Genomic DNA, 21,007 nt, shown 5'->3' with positions numbered 1-21,007 from the left:
GAAGGAGCTCATCTTCTATTTCCCATCTGGCAAAAGTAGGCATTATGATTTTCACTTTGGAGTGGTAGCAACAGACAAAGTAGGAAGCTGTTCTCCATCCCCTGCCTGACAAAAAGAAATAATTTTACAGTTCCCTTGACAATGTAGTATCAATGGGGTCCAGAGGCAACCTGAGCCCCCACACCCACCCAGGATGAAAAAGACTTACCAAGACAGTGTGAGGCAGAGCTAGTGTCATCTTTGCAGCCCTGATGGCACTGGAGTTCAGCAGGAAGCTGAGCCTCCACCTCAACTCAATAATAAAAAGTCCCACACACTGAGAGGCAAGGCTAGTGTCACCTTCCCTACCCTGGAGTCACTGGAGACAAGTAGGAAGCTGAGCCACCACTGCAAGCCAGAATCAACACACTGACAAGATAGTAGAGTCCAGGCTAATCTGCACTTCCATTTCCCATACTTCTGTTGTCAGCAGGGCCCAGCAGGCAACTGAACCTCTACGCTGCCCCAGCTACAATGAGACTGAGTGAGGTCATGCCAATAAGCAATTAGGAATTGTCTGGAAACAAATGAAAACCTTAAAAATTTCAGGAAAGGAAAAGAAGTTATGAGAAACAACCAAATGGTTATGGGGGGTAAGATGGTGGACCGAAGGCACCACCAGCCAGAGCATCTCTATAGAAGGAGAAGTTTTAGATGAAAGAGAAAAAACAGACAGACAAATGTAGATCAGAAAGGGGGCTTAAGGAAGGGTTCCTGAACCCACAGGAGACTCCAGGGGAAGAGGAAGAGCAAGACTGGAAGGAGAAAGGCACCGGCAGGGAATTAAGCCCAGAGAGGCTAGGAGTCCAGGCGGAAAGGTACCTGGATCCAGTACCATACCCCTCCCTTGTATCTCAGACTCTTCCTGGGCTCTTGAGGTGCTGGAGAGACATTCTGTTGATGCAAGCCCAGACAACGCTGCTCCCAGTGAGTGGAGAGCTGCTTTCAAAAAGGCCACCAGACTCCCAGCACCGCTTAGTGCATCTCATGCCGCACAGACCCAAGCAAGATGGGAGATTCCACATTGCTTTTTGACACACCTGCTGCCTTTGTCTTCACCAGGGTGCCCCAAACATTCTGGTTCCATCTTCCTCATCCCAACACAGACATTTCTCAACTCTGGCCCAGACTGCAGGAGCCACATGAGTGCAGTGGGTCCTGGATGATGAGAGTGATTCCACACACCCGTCATTCTGGGTGGACTGCCTCCCAGAGAGAGGTTTGAAGAAGACCAGAGAGTGGACTTTCCTCCACCTAGACTCTTTTTCTTCCCTTCCCCTCCCCCTCCCATGGCTACTGAGAGAAAAAATTGAGCCACCACACAGAGGCTCCCACAGGGAATGGAGCTCATACCTTTTCTCTGGAGGTCCTGTAGCAGAAAAAAGAGGTGCTTGGACTGTGAGTGCACTGCCTGCTGGCCATCCCTGGTACTGTTGCTGGTGACTTCAGCAGAGTGGGACACAGCCCGAAGTGGAGGGACATTGATCCAGCTTGAGCATCCCAGGAGGGACTTGGGAACAGTATGCTTCTCCCTGCTATGTTCAGGGATTGATCTCCAGGGCCCAGAGGATGGGCCCACATGTCAGATCCAGTACACTCAGGTCCCAATCACAAAACCCAGGGGCAAGAGGGGATATTTGTGAATAATTCTCATGAGCTGTGGATGCCTGCAGGGGCAGATTGGGAGAGAGTGCAGTTTGGGTTCACACCTATGGTGTACATGTGGGGGCACCCCTCCTCCCCCAGAAGGGCCCCATTCCCAGCTCTGGCTGGGATCCTGGACAGGGAAACTCTCAGTCCCCATCACAGTCATAGTACAACAAGGCTGGCTTGAGGTCCTGCCTGCCAGCAGAGGCTTGGAAGAAACCACAGAATAGGGGAGGGTGGAAAGAAGTGAAGTTTGTTCCAGACTACCTGATTCAGGGTCTCAGACAGCCCTGCCTCCACACACAGACTTTCTGGCTCAGTAGGCCCTACTTCAGCCCATCCCTGGCAGCTTTGCCCAAAGGCAGGTAGCAGAAATTTGACCCCTGCTAAAACTTCTGTGGAATTTTAGTGCAGGTTCACGAAACCAAGCCACACCCAGCCTCACTCCCCTACCTGGACCTGCTGAAGTGTAAAATAAGGACACAACTGCCAGTTCCAGAGCCCCACCCACCACCTGGGACACTAGAGTTCTTCTGAGTAACTAGACGAGGTCACAGGAACCAAAAACAACACTGAAGCTTGTTCTTCCCAGCAAGCAACACCTACGGATAGGGAGGTCAGTTTACATGCCCTTTTACTACATTTACTGACTCACCATACAGGGTGCGGTCAGTTCTCACACAGAAGCATGACCTCAGGGCTCAGATATTAAACTTGGTATATGTCATTATGGAAACAAAAGAAAATCGAAAGGTTTTACCTCCAAAGAGGTAAAAATTGCTCCATACGAGAAAGAATCAGCAAAAGAACTCTAGAAGTATGGAAAATAAAAGCTAAAGAACACCCAGGAAAGGCTTCACCAGCACTCTAGCAATGGATACCAACCAAAATCATAACACTGAAATGACTGGTGAATAATTTTGAACATGGATTGTAAGAAACCTCAATGCAATTCAATAAAATATGGAAATACAACACACAAAAAAAACCAAAGTGCAGGAAATGAATGAAAAATTCACTAAAGCAGTTCAAGTATTAAAGAAAAATCAAACAGAACTTCTGGAGATGAAAAATTCATTCAAGGAATTACAAAACACAGTAAGAAGCCTTAAGAACAGGTTAGGTCAGGCAGAAGAAAGAATCCCAGAGCTTGATGATACCACCTTTCAATTAAATCAGTCAGTCACAGAGAGAGAACAGAGAAATAAGGGAAATAAACAAAGCATACAAAAATATGGAACTATGATAAGAGGCCTAACATAGGAATCATAGGCATTCCTGAGGCGGCAGAAGAAAATACGCAACGGTTAGATAATTTAATTGAGTGAATGATTGAGGAAAATTTCCTTGACCTTGCTAGAATTCTAGATATCCAGGTACAAGAACCTCCTAGGACCCCTGGCGGAGCCATGATGAAGAGGAAAACACAACACATAGTCATCAGAGTGGAGAAATTAAACATGACAGAGGTGCTCTTATGAGCTGTAAGGGGAAAGCAGTAAGTAGCTTACCCAGGGAAACACATCACACTAACTGCAGACTGCTCAAGTGACACCTTACAACTGGGGCTCTATTCTCACTCTTCTCAAAGGAAATAAGGCCCAACTAGAATTTTGTATCCTGGAGAACTAAGTTTCATATATGACAGAGAAATAAAATTGTTCTCAGATAAGCAATCTCTGAGGGAGTTGTTCAAGACAAGACCTGCCATGCAGGAAGTACTCAGAACTGCATTAGTCATGGGTCAGCACAATAGAACGCATCAGTGTAAAATTACCCAAAAACTAAAGGTTAAAGGCCAGATACCACAATGGCACAGAGATAAAACAAAGCAACAGAAATCTAATCAACAGGATGAACAGATCTGACCCACTTATCAAATATTTCAATAAATATGAATGACTTGAACTGCCCACTGAAGAGACATAAATTAGGTGAATGAATACATATACATATGCCAAGTAACATCTATCCTCAGGAAATACATCTAACTCACAAAGACTCATTCAGACTCAAACTGAAGACATGGAAAACAATATTCCATGGAAAGGAAAACCAAAAGAAAGCTGGTGTAGCAGCTCTCATATCGAATAACTTAGTCTTCAAATCAACAAAAGTAATGAAAGACAAAGATGGTCATAATATAATGGTAAAAGGAACAATTCAACAAGAAGACATAACAATTCTAAATATTTACATGGTCAACAGAGCTGCACTCATATTCATGAAGCAAATACTACTTCATCTAAGCAAAATGATAAATGGCAGCACCATAATAACTGGGGTCTTCAAAACCCCTTTCACAGAACAGAACAAATCCTCCAAATAAAATATAAACAAAGAAACAATGGACTTAAAGTGAACTCTATGAGAAATGATCCTAACAGACATTTACAGAACATTTTACCCAAAAACTGCTGAGTATACATTCTTCTCATCAGCTACTGGGACATTCTCTAAGCTTCACTATATCCTAAGCAATAAAACATGTCTCAACAATTTTTTTTAAAAAATGCAAATTATACCATGTATCCACTCAGACCACAATGGAATAAAATTAGAAATCAGCTCCAACAGAAACAATCATCTCTACACAAATTCATGGAAACAAAACAACATACTTCTGAATGATACTCAGGTCAAGAAGGAAATTAAGATGGAAATCAAAAGATTCTTTGACCTAAATGATAACAGGGACACAAGTTATCAAAAATCTGTGGGACATAGCTACTGCAATCCTGAGAGGAAAATTATAGTCATACATTCTTTTTTCTAAAATACAGAAAGATCACAAACCAACAATCTAATGAATCATCTCAAAGAACTGGAAAAGGATGAGCAAACCAATTCCAAACCCAACAGATGAAAAGAAATAAGAAGGATCACAGCAGAACTAAATGAAATCAATAATAAAAGACCTATACAAAAGATTTATGAAACAGAAAGTTCATTCTTTGAAAAGAAAAGAAAATTGGCATGATCCTGACTAGATTGGCAAGATCCTCACTAGAACCAGAAGCACAAAAGTCAGGGTGCTAATAAGCTCAGTCAGGAATGAAAAAGGAGAAATTACAACTCATACCATGGAAATACATAATATCATGTATGAATACTATGAAAATGTCTATGCAGGTAAACTTGTAAGTGTGGAGGAAATGGACAAATTCTTAGAATGACAATGCTTCCCTAGGCTCAATCAGGAAGAAATAGAATTCCTGAACAGACCAATATCAAGTACTGAAATTGAAGCAGCAATAAAAACTTTCCTAAAAATAAAAGTCTCAGACCAGACGGCCTCACAGCTTAATTTTATCAGACCTACGAAGAAGAACTGGTGCCTATACAGCAGAAATTATTCCACAATATTGAGAAGGTAGGATTCCCCCCCAACACAGTTTACAAAGCCAACACCACTCTGATCCCAAAGCCATGAAAGGACTCGCCAAAAATAGAAAATTACAGACCAATATCCATTATGAATATACATTCAAAAAATGTCAAGAAAATCCTAGCAAATCTAATTCAGCTACTCATCAAATAAATAATCTATCATGATTAAGAGGGCTTCATCCCAAAAATGCAGGGATGTTTCAACATACACAAATCTATAAATGTAATTCACCACATAAACAGAAGTGTAAGCTAAGACCATATGATCCTCGCAGTAGATGCACAGAAAGCATTTGATAAAATTTGGAACACTTTTATGATAAGAACGCTTAACAAAATAAGCATAGATGGGACTTACCTCAAAATGATAAAAGCCGTATAGGACAAACTCTCTGCCAACATTATACAGCATGAGGAAAATTTGAAAGATTTCCTGCTCAGAACTGGAACCAAACAATATTGCCTTCTATCACCAGTTCTGTTCAACATAGTGCTTGGGTTCCTAGCCAGGGCAATTAGATAAGAGAAAGAAAGCAAGCCAATACAAATGGGGGCAGAAGATGTCAAACTACTGTGCTTTGCTGACAATATGATATTTTATCTAGACCCCAAAGATTCAGCCAAGAGATTATTGCAATTGATAAGTTCAGCAAAGTCTCAGGTTACAAGATTAATGTACATAAATTGGTAGCATTCATATACGCAAACAACAGTCAAACAGAGATCCAAATCAAAGACTCCATACTTTTCACAATGGCAACAAGGTAAATAAAATACCCAGGAATATATTCACCTAAGCTGGTGAAAGACCTCTACAGGGAGAACTACAAAACACTGAGCGAGGAAATAGCAGAGGACATAAACAGATGGAAAGCCACACCATGCTCATGGTCATACTGCTCAAACTGATCTACAGATTCAATGCAATCTCTATTACAATACCAACAACGTTTTTTGCATATCTCAAAAAAATAAATGAACACTTTATATCAAACAAGAGAAGACCCCCGTATAGAAAAAGCAACCTTAAGCATAAAGAAAAAAATGGAAGGCACCAATTTAGCAGTCTTCAAGCTATCCTACAAGGCTAGAGTATCCAAAACAGCATGGTACTTGCACAAGAACAGAGACATAGACCAGTGGAACAGGACTAAAAACCCAGATACAAAACCATCCAGATAGAGCTATCTGCTCTTTGATAAACAAGAAACATACACACAGTGGGGAAAAGAATACCTATTCAATAAGTGGTACTAGGAAATTTGGATAGCCACATGCAGAAGACTCAAACAGGAACTGCCCTTTTTGCCTCTCACAAAAATCAATTCACAATGGATTACAGACTTACACCCAAGGCATGAAACCTTAAGAATTCTAGAAGAAAATGTTGGAAAAACTCTCACAGACATCAGCCTAGGCAAAGAATTAATAAAGAAGACCCCAAAAGCAATCATGGCATCAGTGAAAACAAACAAATGGGACCTTATCAAATTAACAAGGTTCTGCACAGCCAAGGAAACTCCCATGAGAGCAAACAGACAATCTAGAGAATGGGAGAAAATATTCACATGCTACACATCCAATAAAGGGCTGATAACCAGAATCTATATGGAACTCATCAAACAAATCCATACAAAGTGGTCAATGACATGAACAGAAACTTTTCAAAAGAAAAGACTAATGGCAGACTAATGGCCAACACACATCTTTAAAAAGTGGTGAACATCTCTTATCCTCAGGGACATGCAAATAAAAACCACTATGAGATATCACTTAACTCCAGTGAGAACGGCTTTTATCAAAAAGTCCCAAAACAACGAATGTTGGTGTGGATACCAAGAGATAGGAACACTCATATACTGCTGCTGGGACTGGAAACTGACACTACCCTCTATGGAAAGTACCATAGTGATAACTCAGAGAACTAAAAGTAGAACTATCATTTGATCCAGCAGTCCCACTATTGGGCATCTACCCAAAGGAAAAGATATTCTATGAAAAAGACATCTGCACTCGAATGTTTATAGCAGCATGGTTCACAACTGCAAAAATATGAAAACAATACAAGTGCCCATCAATACATGAGCAGATTTAAAAAATGTGGCAGATGTGTACCGTGGAGTACTAGTCAGCCGTATAAAAAAATTAAAAATGATTAACTACCTATTCTATTATATTGGATGGAGCTAGAGTCCATTTTTTTAAGTGAAATATCATAAGAATGGAAAAACACCACAGGCACTCACCATTAAATTCGTACCAAATGATCAACACTAATGTGCACATATGGGAAGAAACATTGATAGGGTGCTGAGCAGGTAGGAATGGGGAAGAGGGATTAGGTAAATCCACAAATAGCGGCTATGGTGCATACTCCCTAGTGAATGGGCACTGTTTTGGGACAGGCCAAAGGCAATTATGTAATCAAAGCCTTTGTAACCCTATAATACTCCGACATACAAAATAAAAACAAGGAACCAAATGGAAATTGTAGATTTTAAAACTATAATAACTAAGTTAAAATTTGGGGGATAAACTCAATAGTAAAAGGGAGAAGATAGAATAAATGAACTTCAAAGCAAATCAATAGAATTTCCCTATTTTGAACAATAAAGGAAAAAACAGATATAAAACAGAACAAACAAGACAGCCGCGGGGACCCATCAGACAGCATCTGTATCATCAGAGACCCAGGGAAAAAAAGAAAGTCGAAAGAGACAGTAGGACTGAAAAAATATTCAATGAAGTAATATCTGAAAATATCACAAATTTGGCAGACAAAACCCTACAGATTCAAGTATCTAAGTGAATTCTACATAAGATAAACCCAAAGAAGTCCAGATCAAGACATGTCCTTTAAAACCTTCTGAAAACTGAAAAATGAAGACAGATTAAAAACTCTTCAAAGCATGCCCAAGAGAAATGATGTAGACTGATGGAGAGATATGGATTCAAATGACAGATTTCTCATTCAAAACCATGGAGGATGGGAGGAAGAGGCCTAACATTTTTAAATTGCTGAAAGAAAAGAACTATCAGCCACTAAATCTGCATCCAGCAAAATTCACACTCAGAAAGGAAGGGCGAATGAAGGCATCCTCAGATGGAGGAAACTAAGACAAGTTGTGCTTAGCAAACCTCCTCTTACCAATGTATACAGTGAGTTCTCTAAACAGAAAGGAGCTGGTATCAGAAGAATGCTTGGAACCTCAAAAAGAAGAACATCAGAATGGGAAAATAGGGGAGGATAAAATATGCTTCTTCCCATACGTTTTTGAATGATATTTGATGTGGCATCCAGTGTAACAGGGGCGTCACTTAGCACCATTCCATTTTAAAAAGTAAAAAGCTGAAGGAAGCTAAATGGAAATAAGGTTTCTACATTTCACTTCAAATGGTAAAACATCCACACCAGTGGACTCTGATAAGTTGTGCATGTATAATAATAATTAAAGTCACCACTAAGAAAATTATAAAAGATATATTATCAAAAACACTGTAAAAAAAATCAATATCTAATCCTAAAACTCCTGAAGTATCCAACAGGAGGGTAAGGAAAGAGATGCAGAGGAAAGAGCAAGATAATTAACAAACAGAAAACAAATCAAAAAGTAGCACACACCTGACCCTTAAGCACATAACAATTCCCTTGAATGCAAATAGTGGGCATGTGTCAATTAAAAGACAATACCAAAGTGGAGGGGGAAAGAGCATGATTCAACAAAATTTATGCTGCCTGTTAATGAACGCACTTCAAATTTAACAGCATAGTTACAGAGAATGTAAAAGGATGGAAGTGATAAACTACGCAACCTCAGTTCTCTTTAAAAACTAATATGGCTATGTTAATATGAGATAAAGTAGACTTCAGAGCAAAAACAATTACTAGACATAAAGAGGTACATCACACAATAATGGAAAGGCCAACAAACAAGAAAGACATAAGAGCTGTTTAAATGTGTACACAATATGGCCTCTGTACACATGAAGTACAAACTGATAGAACTAAAAAGAGAAACAGATAAATGCACAATTTTACCTGAGGACTTCACCACCCCACTCTAGTAATCTACAGACAGAAGATCAGCACAGGCGTAGAACAAGTGAATAACACTCTCAGCCCCCACAAGTGGGTAGTCATAGAACAGTCCACCCAATAATAGCAGATGAAACTTTTTTTCCAATAATCCATGATGAATTCACAAAAATAATCCATATTCTAAGTCACAAAATAAACTTCAAGAAATTTAAAACCATTGAAATCATACAAGTACGTTCACTTAAAATAATTGAATACACCTGGAAATCAATGAGAAAGGTAACAGAAATTCTCCAAACAGTTGAGAATTAAATAGTACCCATCAAAGAAAGCCATGGGTCTAAGAAGAAAACTGAAAGGAATATAGAATACATGAAACTGGATGAAAATAAAAATATAACTAATGAAATTATGTGAACGCCACTTAAACAGTGCTGAAGATGACATTTATTGCACTAAGTACCTACATTATTATAAAAGGAAAAGTTCAAATCAATAGTCCTAGTTTAAGAAACTAAAAAAGAGCAAGAGAAACTGAAAATAAGAATGACGAGGAAATAGTGAATATAAGAAGAAAAATAATTATATGAAAAACCAGAAAAATAATAAGAAATCAAGAAAAGAAGTAGTAGTTCTTTAAAAAAATAAATAAAATCAACAAAAATCTGACAAGACCGAGAAAGATAAAAACAGAGAAGATACAGATCACTAATATCAGACATGAGCAGCAAAAAAGGCAGATGTTACAGCCATTAAAATGATAACTAATGAATGCTACAAAAAATGTCATGCTCATCAACTTAACTATGTATAACAAATGGAGCAATTTCTCAAGAACCACAAATTATCCAAACTGAGCCAATATTAAATAGATAACCTGAATAGCTCCGTAACTATTTAAGAAACAAATGGCATTTGGAATAAAACAGCTCCCTCTCCCCAAAGTCTCTAGGCCTAGAGGGTTTCACTGGAGAATTTTAACCAACATTCAAGGAATTAACACCAGGGTTATACAAACTCTCCTAAAAAATTGAAGAAGACAATTACTTACCAAATAGTTTTATAAAGCCAGTATCACCTTCACATCAAAACCAGACAAAGACAGCAAAAGAAAAAAAGAGAACAACAGACCAAAGGATGTCACTAATTTAGAAATAAAATCTGCACCAAAATATGAGGAAATTGAAGCAAGTAAGGTTAGTGTAAAAAGAATTACACACCTGACTGAGTTAGATTTATTTCAGGTACTATGCTTGGCTCATTCAGCAAGTCAAATCTCAAACACAGCAGATACCACCATTAGCGGTCAATGCTAACATCATCAGGAATAAGACAAATCAGATGTAGATCCCACGTTAGGATGCAAAGAGAAGATCCACAGGATCACTTCTGTGATACACTTGTCAAAACACACATGATCTAAATCTGAATGAACAGAAAAAATCAAAAGAGTTAGGCAAACTTTTTGTCTCTAGGAAGAAAGAGCCATATAAATCTGTGCTGAAAATTAAAATTACATAAGTCTGATGGCACTGTAACAATTGTAACACCTCCAAACATTGACAATGACCACAGTACCTGAACCAAAATGATGTCTGTCTAAATGTAAATTTATCATTATGTATAGTGATGAAAATGGTAAAAGACGAATGAGAAATCAAGTAACTTCACTAAAGTATTCATGAAAACTTGCGTGTTTGGTTATTGAAAGAGCTCACACTTTGACAGTTTGAGGATATAAAATTGGCTTTCATTGGCAAGATCCAATTAAAAGTCTTTCACATCATATAATTTAAAAAAAAAATTGGCATATATTGTTGAGATGCCTTCCAAAGAATATATTCATTTAGACTTGACTCATTAATGTATCCTAGAGGAGAAACTCTTCTAGAGGACTGTATCCAGCAGCACCTGGAAATAAAAGTAAAGAATTATATTCTTTACCTAAAAGATTTTGTAGGAAATAAGTGTAAGCTAGTAAGAAAGAGGCAAGAACTTTATTGGTGTTAATAAGAATGATAAATATATATGTAAACAGGCAATACAAAACTCGTATTGTAATATTAATATTATATTATCATATTATTATTATTATATTAAATATTATTGCCCATAGTTGCACATTAAATTAATTATCATTGTGGTTCAGCATCTGGTTTTCTCAGCTCCCTTCACTCATTCAACAACCACATGCGAAGGAACTATGACAAGCACTGGAATGACAAGGTGAAGATGACACAGTCCACATGACCGACCTCAACAATCGTATACTGTAATATGCAAAGAGGAGAAGCAGGGAACACCCTGCAGAGTCAGAGAGACCATAACAAGTATAAAATGGGCACTCTTTTAACACAGACAAGGGCCATCTGTCCAAGTTTTCTATCAGTAGAGTACACTTTTTGGTAGGAGTGATACATAACTTGATAGCTGAGGGACAATTATCAGATAGAGGGAAGAAGTAAAGGAAAACAGGTGGCAGTGAGGAGGTACATTGTGGAATTCTAAGTAGTCTAGTTTTTGAGATGCTAGAACAGAGGGGCAGTGTAGGGTATGTGGCAAGATATGAAGTTGAAAAAATTGACAAGAACCACATTGATGTGGGTGATGTTTCCATGCTAAGAAATATGGAACCTTTTCTGAGGGCAAAAGTATGCCAGTGAAAAAGTAGATGATGGATTTAAAAGGTCACAGGTCAAGTGACTGCTTATGAACTATAATTGCTTGGCTTAGTGTCACTAGATGAGTCTGGGGGTTTTGGCCTTAAATCATTATCATAAACGTAGAAAGCTGATGATGCCTTCGTTTTCTGAGAATAGTTCCAGTGTGCTGCCTGACGCATGAATAGGTTCATAGGGATGGTAGAGTGAATAAAGTGCAGATCCAGAAAATAACAAAACAAAACATAAATTTCATGAGATTTCTCTGAAGCTATGGAATATGATAATGAAATCATGAAGCATAAGTATACTGTTCAGTATGAATGTTAGTGTTTTCACATCTTTCACTAGATTCATGTAAGAGGAAATATTTAATGTAGTATCTATTAACCAAATAATAGAGAGGGATGCCACTTCTTACTTACAGTTGATTTCAGAAATCAAATCATTACTCTCAATTTAATTCATAAAATTTGACAGCATACCTACTTCTAGTCCTACAGTTATTTCTTCCAACTCCTGCTGCATCTGAAATAAGTCAAATATTATTTACAATCTTCAGGTAAACCAGAGATATTTTCATGGCATTGCTAGAGAGACTAGACTTAACTTGAGGATTGCTTAAATAGAGAAATAATCACATAATAAAATAAAATTCCTATTTATTTCACATTTAGATAACAGAGTGTGTATGTGTGATGCTGTCTACAATCATCTAATAAAAAAGTACAATTAATATTGGTCTACTGAATATACATGACTCCAAAAAGGGTGACATTTTCTCTTATCAGTACAAAGGTTGGACAATTCAAATCACATTTTCACATGAATGTGTTACTTTGAAATTCTTAGAAAAACTCTACCCTTTATAAAACATGATGAGGTTTTTTCACTGTAATTGATTTTTCCTTAAAATAAAATTTTTATTTTCCACTTCTAATAAAACTAAAATATTAAAGTATGTTCTATGCTACTAACATTTTAGCACAGAATCATGAATACACACATGAAGAAAATGGCACTGTCATAAAGTCATGTGAATATTCTACTGGCTAAGATTAGGTAAAAATATTGTGCTGCCTGTCTTATGACTGACATTTTGTCATATGAACACTAAGATCTCCCAAAATTTGCTTGAAATAAGGATAAATATAGGTTAGAGCCAGTTTTCAAACTTAGTTTCTTTGATTCACGATGTTCTAGAATTAGAAAAGAGGTCAAAAATATATAGCTCATGAATTGTAATTTTTATTTCTTTTCAGAAATTAGTACCAGGTTTTGGAAACATCTGGCTGCTTATAGTTGCAATTTTTAGTTATTTCTAAAAATGTGTGAAAACATTTCTAACTATTAATGTATTGTAAATGTTCTCATATAGAGGATTCTTGTTTAACTCCTTTGTATAAAAGGTATTCTCCCTCTAAATGCCCAAAACGGGGCCTGAAAGAGTATATTCAAGCTAATAAATATATTGTGGTGATAATCATAATATGACATCTGATGCCTTCACAAATGTCTGACTAACACTTTTCCCAGTATTTTGAGAGACTGTTTTCCAGAACACTTTTGTGAGAACACCACCATAGAAAGGCATGAACAAATGAATAATCTGATAACAGTATTACCAGCCAGGTGTTGTAAAAGTACAACTCAATACCAGATAAAGGGAGAAGGCTTTATCAACAGAATCTTACGTTACCATTAATAAACACTATGTAAAATGTACATCGCAACGTGACTTGAACTAAGGGCCTATTAATGTAATAATCTTTTCCCAGGTTACATATGAAAGCTCAGAAGGGAAAGGGACGGACCCAGATCCCAGCAAGGGAGCTGCTCTGGGAGGGGCACCCAGAGGCTTAGGAAAAGGGTCTGGAGTATTGATGCTTCTAGTTTTGTCCTGGCTGGTGGGAGGCTTGAGTGATTTTATCTATATTGACAAGTGAGACTGTCAAATATTAAATGTTTTAAAAGACTCTTTCGTTTTATTCTTACTTTCCCCTTAAATCACACATTTTCCTCATATTTCCCTTACTAGAAATTCAGAATTGTTGTCGCCTGAAGGGCAATACAGTGCCTGGCACAGATTATAGAAGGAAAAAAGACAGCAAAATGTCTTGATAGATTTTCCATCTTAGTCATCAATCATTCAAGTGATGGCAAGATAGAGAGACAAAAGTGACTGCCATTTTAAAAGTTCAAGTACATGCCTCATTTAACTAAAAAGTGCTGTGCAATTGCCCACCAATAGGCAAATTTTACAAAACTTGAGATTAAAAGGCTGTAATTACCTTAGCAATTAAACATGTACTTTTATGTAAGGAAATGACAAATCTTTTAATTTAAAAAGAGAAGTTAATCTTTGTAGTACTACAGGTTTATTTAATTCATAAAACTTACCTCTCTTGGACTGCTATAAATAATAAATATCCAGATGTGGTTAAGTGTTTGGATGCCAATCATTCCCTTGTGACTAAGGGTGGAAACTTTGAGATGGTAGAGGAAAACTTCAAAAGTGTTATGAACCACAACCACAGCCAAACTAAAATCAATTGGAAGGAAGCCAAAGGACCTCTCAATATACTTCCTGTTATTACAGAAAATTCAATCTCTAACATCTAACTTAAATGCAGCCTTTAAACAAATCTAAAATGTGTCATTTTACTTACATGTATTGAATAACATTACTATCTGGGTATCTCTTGAAAATGAGAGCTGCAGGGAATTTAAGAAAATAGAAAACTTTCTCTTTCCTCTCTTTATTAACTCAGATAATTATAACCGTTACTAATCATGCATAGGTCATTTAAACAACTCAGTATTTCACCAAACTAAAAACAGTAATTATATCAGAAATCTGAAACCCAAAGGAAAGAAGATCATATAACTAACCTCACTCAAGTTATTCTTCAAGCTGGTATCTAAAGTCCATGGGCAGGAAGAAGAAAACAGTGAGTATTCTCTTCCAGGAAATTCTCTGTGAAGACCTAACCCATCAACAACAGTTCCAGCAGAAGCTGACTCTGTGCTCATTGTACAAGGGCCAGAGAAACTTCTGGTCTCCTGTGTCTCTGCAACAAGACTGCTACTGAACGCTGCTGGCCTCTCAGTAGCTCTGTGAAGATTGCAAAAAGACAAATGTTTAGTATTTCATTTTTTCTTAAATGATTCCTAAATGATTACATTTTCAAAAAGTGACCATAAGAGTAAATGGAACTTCCCAGTAAATAGTGTTTTAACTTTGAAGATGTGTCAAAGCATGCCTACTCTGTGCAGTTACGCTTTCACAATTGTTCCAAAGAAGTGAGTGAGTGAGTGTGTGTGTGTGTGTGTGTGTGTGTGTGTGTGTGTGTGTGTGTGTATATATTCCTAGGGGAATTGCTGAAAAAGAAGTAATTTAAATAAAGTAAGGAGGGTAGAGAAATGTCTATCAATGATGCAGCAATGTATGGCTTAACAAGTAATAATTGCTGCCTTCTGCAATGGCTCTATTTATAAGATTCTTGTGGATGCCATAAGAAACACTTGTATTGAAAGGAATAGTAAGTGAAAATGAACAATGTGAATTTATCAGTTTGGTGCAATATAATGGCTATTTCACTATGTACAAACATATCAAAACATCATTTTATACTCCTTAAATACACACAACAAAATGATTATCCCTATGAAAAGGTAGATTAGTAGTATTCCATAGTTACATATCTGAAATTTTACTAATCCACTCATGTATTGATGTGCATTTGGGTTATTTCCACATCTTTGCAATTGTGAATTGTGCTGCTATAAACATTGGAGTGCAGATGTCTTTATGAAAGAATGTCTTTTTGTTTGTTTGTTTGTTTTCTGAGACAAAGTCTCACTCTGTTGCCCAGGCTAGAGTGCCATGGCATCATCCTAGCTTGCAGCAACCTCAAACTCTTGGGCTGAAGCAATCCTTTTGCCTCAGCCTCCTGAATAGCTGGGACAACAGGCATGTGCCACCATGTCTGGCTAATTTTTTCTGTCTATGTTTAGTTGTCCAGATAATTTCTTTGTGTTTTTAGTAGAGACAGGGTCTTGCTCTCGCTCAGGCTATTGCTCAGTCTCGAACTTCTGAGCTCAAATGATCCACCTGCCCCGGTCTCCCAGAGTCCTAGCATTACAGGTGGAAGCCACCATGCCTGGCCCTAGAACATCTTTTTATCCTTTGTTTAGATGCCCAGTAGTGGGATTACTGGCTCAAATGGTATTTCTACTTTTAGCTCTTTGAGGTATCTCCAAATTACTTTCCACAGGGGTTGTGCTAATTGGCAGTCCCACCAGCAGTGTAAAAAGTGTTCCTATCTCTCCGTATCCAGGCCAGCATTTGTTGTTTTGGAACTTTTTGATAAGGGCCATTCTCACTGGAGTTAGGTGATATCTTGTAGTTTTGAGTTGCATTTGCCTAATGAGTAGAAATATTGAGCACTTTTTTATATTTGCTGGCCATTATTCTGTCTTCTTTTGAAAAGTTTCTGTTCCTGTCCTTGGGTTGATTGTTTCTTGTTGTTTTCTTAAGTTCTATATAGATTCTTATTATCAGCCCTTTATCAGATGTGTAGAAAGCAAATATTTTCTCCCATTCTGCAGGTTGTCTATTCACGCTAATGATAGTTTCCTTGGCTGTGCAAAAGTTTTTTAATTTGATCAGGTCCCATTTGTTTATTTTTGTTGATGCTGTGATTGCTTTGGGGTTCTTCTTCATAAAATTTTTGCCTAGGCTGATGTCTGAAAGAGCCTTGCACCTCTTATATTATCCTGGACAGAGATCGAGCCCGTCCTTTGATGTGAGGTATCACAAGGGTTGAAAACATGCACCACATGTACTCGCCATCAAATTGGTACTAACTGACCAACACTATGGTGTTCACATGGTAGTAATACTGAGTGGGTGCTGGTCGGGGGGAAGGGTAGAGGGTAAACCCACAACTAATGGAAGCAGAGCACACTGTATGGGGAAGGGACATGCCTGTAGCCCAAGCTTGGGCAGGGCAAACAGCATTGTATGCAACCGTTAGGTTTATTACAGGTAGAAACCCAAAAAGGATGTATAGGACAGAATGTGGTTAATGCAAAGCTTAGGCTCATAAAACAATAGCCACAGCAGTCTGGGGAGACCCCGGACTTTGTAGATCAGACAGTTGCAGCCAGCATTCCTTCCCGCTCCCTCCCTGATGGAGACCAAGGCTATCCCTCCCTAGGTCTCCTGATAAGGACTATGTCAGAACAGAAGGATGGATGCGACTGGGGAAAGGGGCCATAGGACTTGGTCATTTTAAGAAAAATGTACTACAAACAACTGTTGTGCCCACTGTCCTCTGCTGCCCATAGCAGGAAGCAATTCTCCACCTGCCAGTGTGGCCCAGAAACAAAGAACTGAACACAGCTGGTGGGAGGGGGTCGGCTATCCCGGTTTATAAAAAACCTGATTGAACTCCCTTCTGTGTTGACACTTCTGACTCAGCCCACCCACACCCGGGTGAATAAACCAGCCACATTGCTCTCACATAACCTGTGTGTGAAATGTGTCCTTTAGGTCATTCATTCACCCTTTCAGTAAACAAAATGTTTGTACCCCCATAACATCCTGAATAAATAAAAAAAAAGAAAATGTAGAAATTATTTTTTTTGGTAAACCAATATAAACAAGATAATTTACTGAGTGCCAGAATGCACCAGAAGTAGTTGCAGTACTTGGCTATTTGGTTCGGGCTGTAGTCTTCCGAAAAGGAGTCAAACTCATTAATATTTTCATTTAGGGGGATGGTGACAAGCAGTTTTATGACAGTATCCCTCTCTAAATCATAAAGCTTCCAAAATACTTAGCTCAAGGACTATCAGGTCAGGTTAACTACGTGAGACTATTAAGGAGAAACAAAGCCAGATAAAACAAGAAAAGAGGGAGAGATGTAAACTGTCCTGCACTCCCATTTTAAAGGCAAGTTTATTTATTAATATAATTTTCCAAAATTATATTATCTAGCTAGCTTTCACTTCCCACTAATCTCATGAACCTGTCTGTCTTAGTAAAAGGCGTGCTTTCAAGGCAAATTAATGATCTTAACTTATTTTCCATTCCATATTTTGACTTACATTTTTAGTTTCTTTGGCAAGTATTTTCTGTCTTCTAACTCTAATTGATAGAAGTGTTTATATTTTTCCAGTTCAATACAATGAAAATCTTCTGGAGCAGTTGTCATATTGGAGACTTGGGATTCAAGATTGTTCATTCTGAATTCCCTCTGACTGCTTATTGCAGCCAGATGATTCTCTCTCAACTGTCGTCTGTATTCTTCCGATGCTGCTTGTGCCTGAAACAAATTAAAAGGATACATTTTTAGCAGTGACAACCTAAACAATTCTTGCATATTTGTTTCCTTCACTTTTGAATCAGACAGTGATTTTATTTGATTTTGCTTTATCTTAGTTTTTAGAGAAAGTATCTCCCTGTCACACAGGCTGGAGTGCAGTGGCCCAGTCGCAGTTCACGGCAGCCTCCAATTCTTGGGCCCAAGCGATCCTCCTGCCTCTACATCCCGACTAGCTGGGACTGCAGGTGTGCACCACCATGCCTGGCACATTTTATTATTTTTGGAGAGACGGGGTCTCATTATGATGCCAACGTTGGTGTCGAACTCCTGTTCCCAAGTGATACTCCCATCTCCACCACCCAAAGTGCTGGCAGGCATAAGCCACCACACCCATCCTCAGAGAGCAATTTTAAATACATGACAAAAGAAGATGAGGTTTAAAATATTTATCAGCAATTATCAACTAAATCGATCATTCAATTTGGGTTTTAAAAAATTGAATCATTCATAAATTAGTACTCAAGGAATCTAATAATCTAAAGAATAGAAATAATTTACAATTTTAAAAACTGAACATTGTAACACAAGTACAATTCAAGAGTATGGTAGAATTTCTAAATCCCATTTTTTTTTTCTTTTCCTAGTACTATTGTTTTATGCTAACTGCATGCTAACTGGCCTGAATATACAAATGATTCTCTAAGGTGCATCACTACTCTCAAAGATCGATTTAGTTGTAATGACGATAGAAACTGAAAAAGTTAAAGGGAGAAACAAACGCCACCCTAATTCTAGAAATCTACAAAACCAATTGCTAAAAGTGTAGTAGAAAAAACACACACAATGTACATATGACAATATAATCTGCAGGGAAATGAATGCAAGTGCAGTTCACACTTAACCTGTAAAAATAGGTTGACTTCTCCTAATTTTTCTGCAATAAACTGTGTGGCTTTTTCTTGAATTTCCTGCTCCTACTGTTGAACCTGACCACGGTCTACCATGTTCTGTTCCAACCTAAGTGCCCGTCAATTCATGACTGGATTACTAAAATTTGGTATATGTATACAAAGAATATTACACAATTGTGTATGACAATAAGAAATGACAGTGGTCTAGCACCACTTATACTTTTCCTGGATTGAGCTTGAGCTCATTATCCACAATAAGGTATCACAGGATCAGAGGAATAGCCTCCACATGTACTCACCATCAAATTGGCACTGACTGATCAACACTATGGCGCTCACACGGTAGTAATATTTTCCAGGAATTAGGGGTTTGGGGAGGGCATAAACTCACAACTAATGGACATGGTGAGCATGGTAGAGGGGAAGAGCGTGCCTCTAAACCCTGCCTGGGTGAGGCAAAGACATAAAATGTAACCAAAACGTGTGTACCCTCATAATATCCTGAAATAAAATATAAATTTTAAAAAAGTATTTTTTATGTATACCTTTTATTAGCTGGAAACAAGGTATGTTTCTAGCCTGATATTGCAAATACATTTATCATCTAGATATGTTTATATTCAACTAGATTCAACATATAGTCACAAACAAAGATTACTTTAAATTTTCTTTCAGGAACTTTGAAAAAGATTTATGTTTCTTGATACTTACTTCTTCTGGTTTCCCTTTTTCATTTTGATACAGCCTTTCTTTCAACTGATTGCATTCACCGATTAACTGCTTAATTCTATCTTCTAGCAGACGGGTTTGCTTTCCGTTCTCAGCTAGAAGGTTTTTCACAGTATCTTGAAATTGCTCTCGCATATTCATCAGTGTCTCCTCTTTATGCTCTGCTCTGCTGTGAGCGTACACCAGTTGCTCTCGAAGCAACATATTTCCTCTTTCTAGTTCAGATATTCTCTTCTCTAGATATTCCTGTTGTCCAATGTATTTCTTCACTTGATATTGTTCATTTTCATACATTTGATTGATCTTTTCCATTTGACATTCTGTTTGGTAGAGGTGTCTTTGGACACATTCCAAAGACAGAGTGTTATCTCTCAGAACATTTCTTGTTCTATGGAGCTCATCTTCCAGGCTACCGATTTGACTTTGAGCCTTAGAACAGTTTTGACCAAAAATCTCATGGTTTTCTTTGAGATCAGACACAGGTACATTTATTTCATTCCGTAAGCAAAACCACTCATGTCCTGCTCTCTGGAAAGACATTTCGACGTCTCTTCCTGACATCAGAATTTGATCAACGTATTGATCATGTATTGCAGCAGTCAGTCTAGAACTGCAGGATTCAAGTTCTGCTTGCAGTTGTTCCTTGCTCTCTTTTTCATTTTGTAGTTGAGCATTTAGCAAGGCATTCTCACATGCCAGAGCATTAAGCTGGTCACTATACTGAGATACTGTGTCTGTTAACTTTTCCACATTCTTTTTCATGGTCATTTGAAGGTTCTCATTCACTTCTTCCACAATTTTAATGTGGTTGATATACTTATTTTCTTTTTCCTCATTCTGATATTTTATTGTGGCTATTTCCATTTGTAGCATGGCTATTTCTTCATGCAACATGTCATTTGTACGCAAGAGAAATCGTTCTTTTTCATAACTCTGATAAATCTAAGTACAACAAAGGGAACTTTTAGTTAGCACTCAATGAAATGACATATGATTTCTTCTTAAAATAAAGGAGAACCTATCCATTTATACATTGAAAATGATGCAATAAGAGGATATCCAACTGGAAATAGAAGATGGATCAAAACCTCACACTGTATAATAGAGCATAAATTCTCAAAACATCAAACATTCATTTCTGGAAAATGAATCCATGAAAGGAAAAAGGAACCATTAGAGAATTTTTAAGAATCTCAGAATTGGAAAAGCCTTTCCCTGAATTACAACAAAATCAAAGGCATAAGAAGAAAGATTTATAGA

General features: G+C 37.7%; 1 protein-coding gene and 1 long non-coding RNA gene across 5 annotated transcripts in view; both read right to left on the bottom strand.

Annotated features, from left to right (window-relative positions):
• Positions 1 to 2: 2 nt before the first annotated feature.
• Positions 3 to 10,487, bottom strand: LOC123627217. Of its 4 annotated transcripts, XR_006731187.1 has the most exons (5): positions 10,336 to 10,487; positions 10,167 to 10,193; positions 1,393 to 1,706; positions 1,080 to 1,197; positions 3 to 105 (listed from the first exon to the last, which is right to left on the bottom strand). It is a non-coding gene; the product is annotated as an uncharacterized LOC123627217 (long non-coding RNA). The 4 variants fall into 4 exon arrangements; XR_006731186.1 differs by having other exon boundaries at positions 1,080 to 1,706; XR_006731189.1 differs by having other exon boundaries at positions 3 to 26; positions 1,080 to 1,706.
• Positions 10,488 to 10,843: 356 nt separating this feature from the next.
• LOC123627273 (ankyrin repeat domain-containing protein 26-like) overlaps positions 10,844 to 21,007 on the bottom strand; it is a 32,510-nt gene continuing 22,346 nt past the window's right edge. The window contains exons 10-14 of the mRNA XM_045536740.1: positions 19,730 to 20,689; positions 17,890 to 18,107; positions 14,668 to 14,890; positions 12,261 to 12,303; positions 10,844 to 11,026 (exon numbers count right to left, since the gene is read on the bottom strand). Of these exons, the coding sequence (XP_045392696.1) occupies positions 10,986 to 11,026; positions 12,261 to 12,303; positions 14,668 to 14,890; positions 17,890 to 18,107; positions 19,730 to 20,689 (1,485 nt within the window). The 3' untranslated portion in view covers positions 10,844 to 10,985. The remainder of the gene's footprint in view (positions 11,027 to 12,260; positions 12,304 to 14,667; positions 14,891 to 17,889; positions 18,108 to 19,729; positions 20,690 to 21,007) is intronic.

The sequence above is a fragment of the Lemur catta genome, chromosome 24 (assembly GCF_020740605.2).
Source record: "Lemur catta isolate mLemCat1 chromosome 24, mLemCat1.pri, whole genome shotgun sequence".
NCBI classification, from domain to species: domain Eukaryota; kingdom Metazoa; phylum Chordata; class Mammalia; order Primates; family Lemuridae; genus Lemur; species Lemur catta.
The sequence above is the reverse complement of the archived record's forward strand: the minus strand, read 5'-3'. Positions and strand labels throughout refer to the sequence as shown.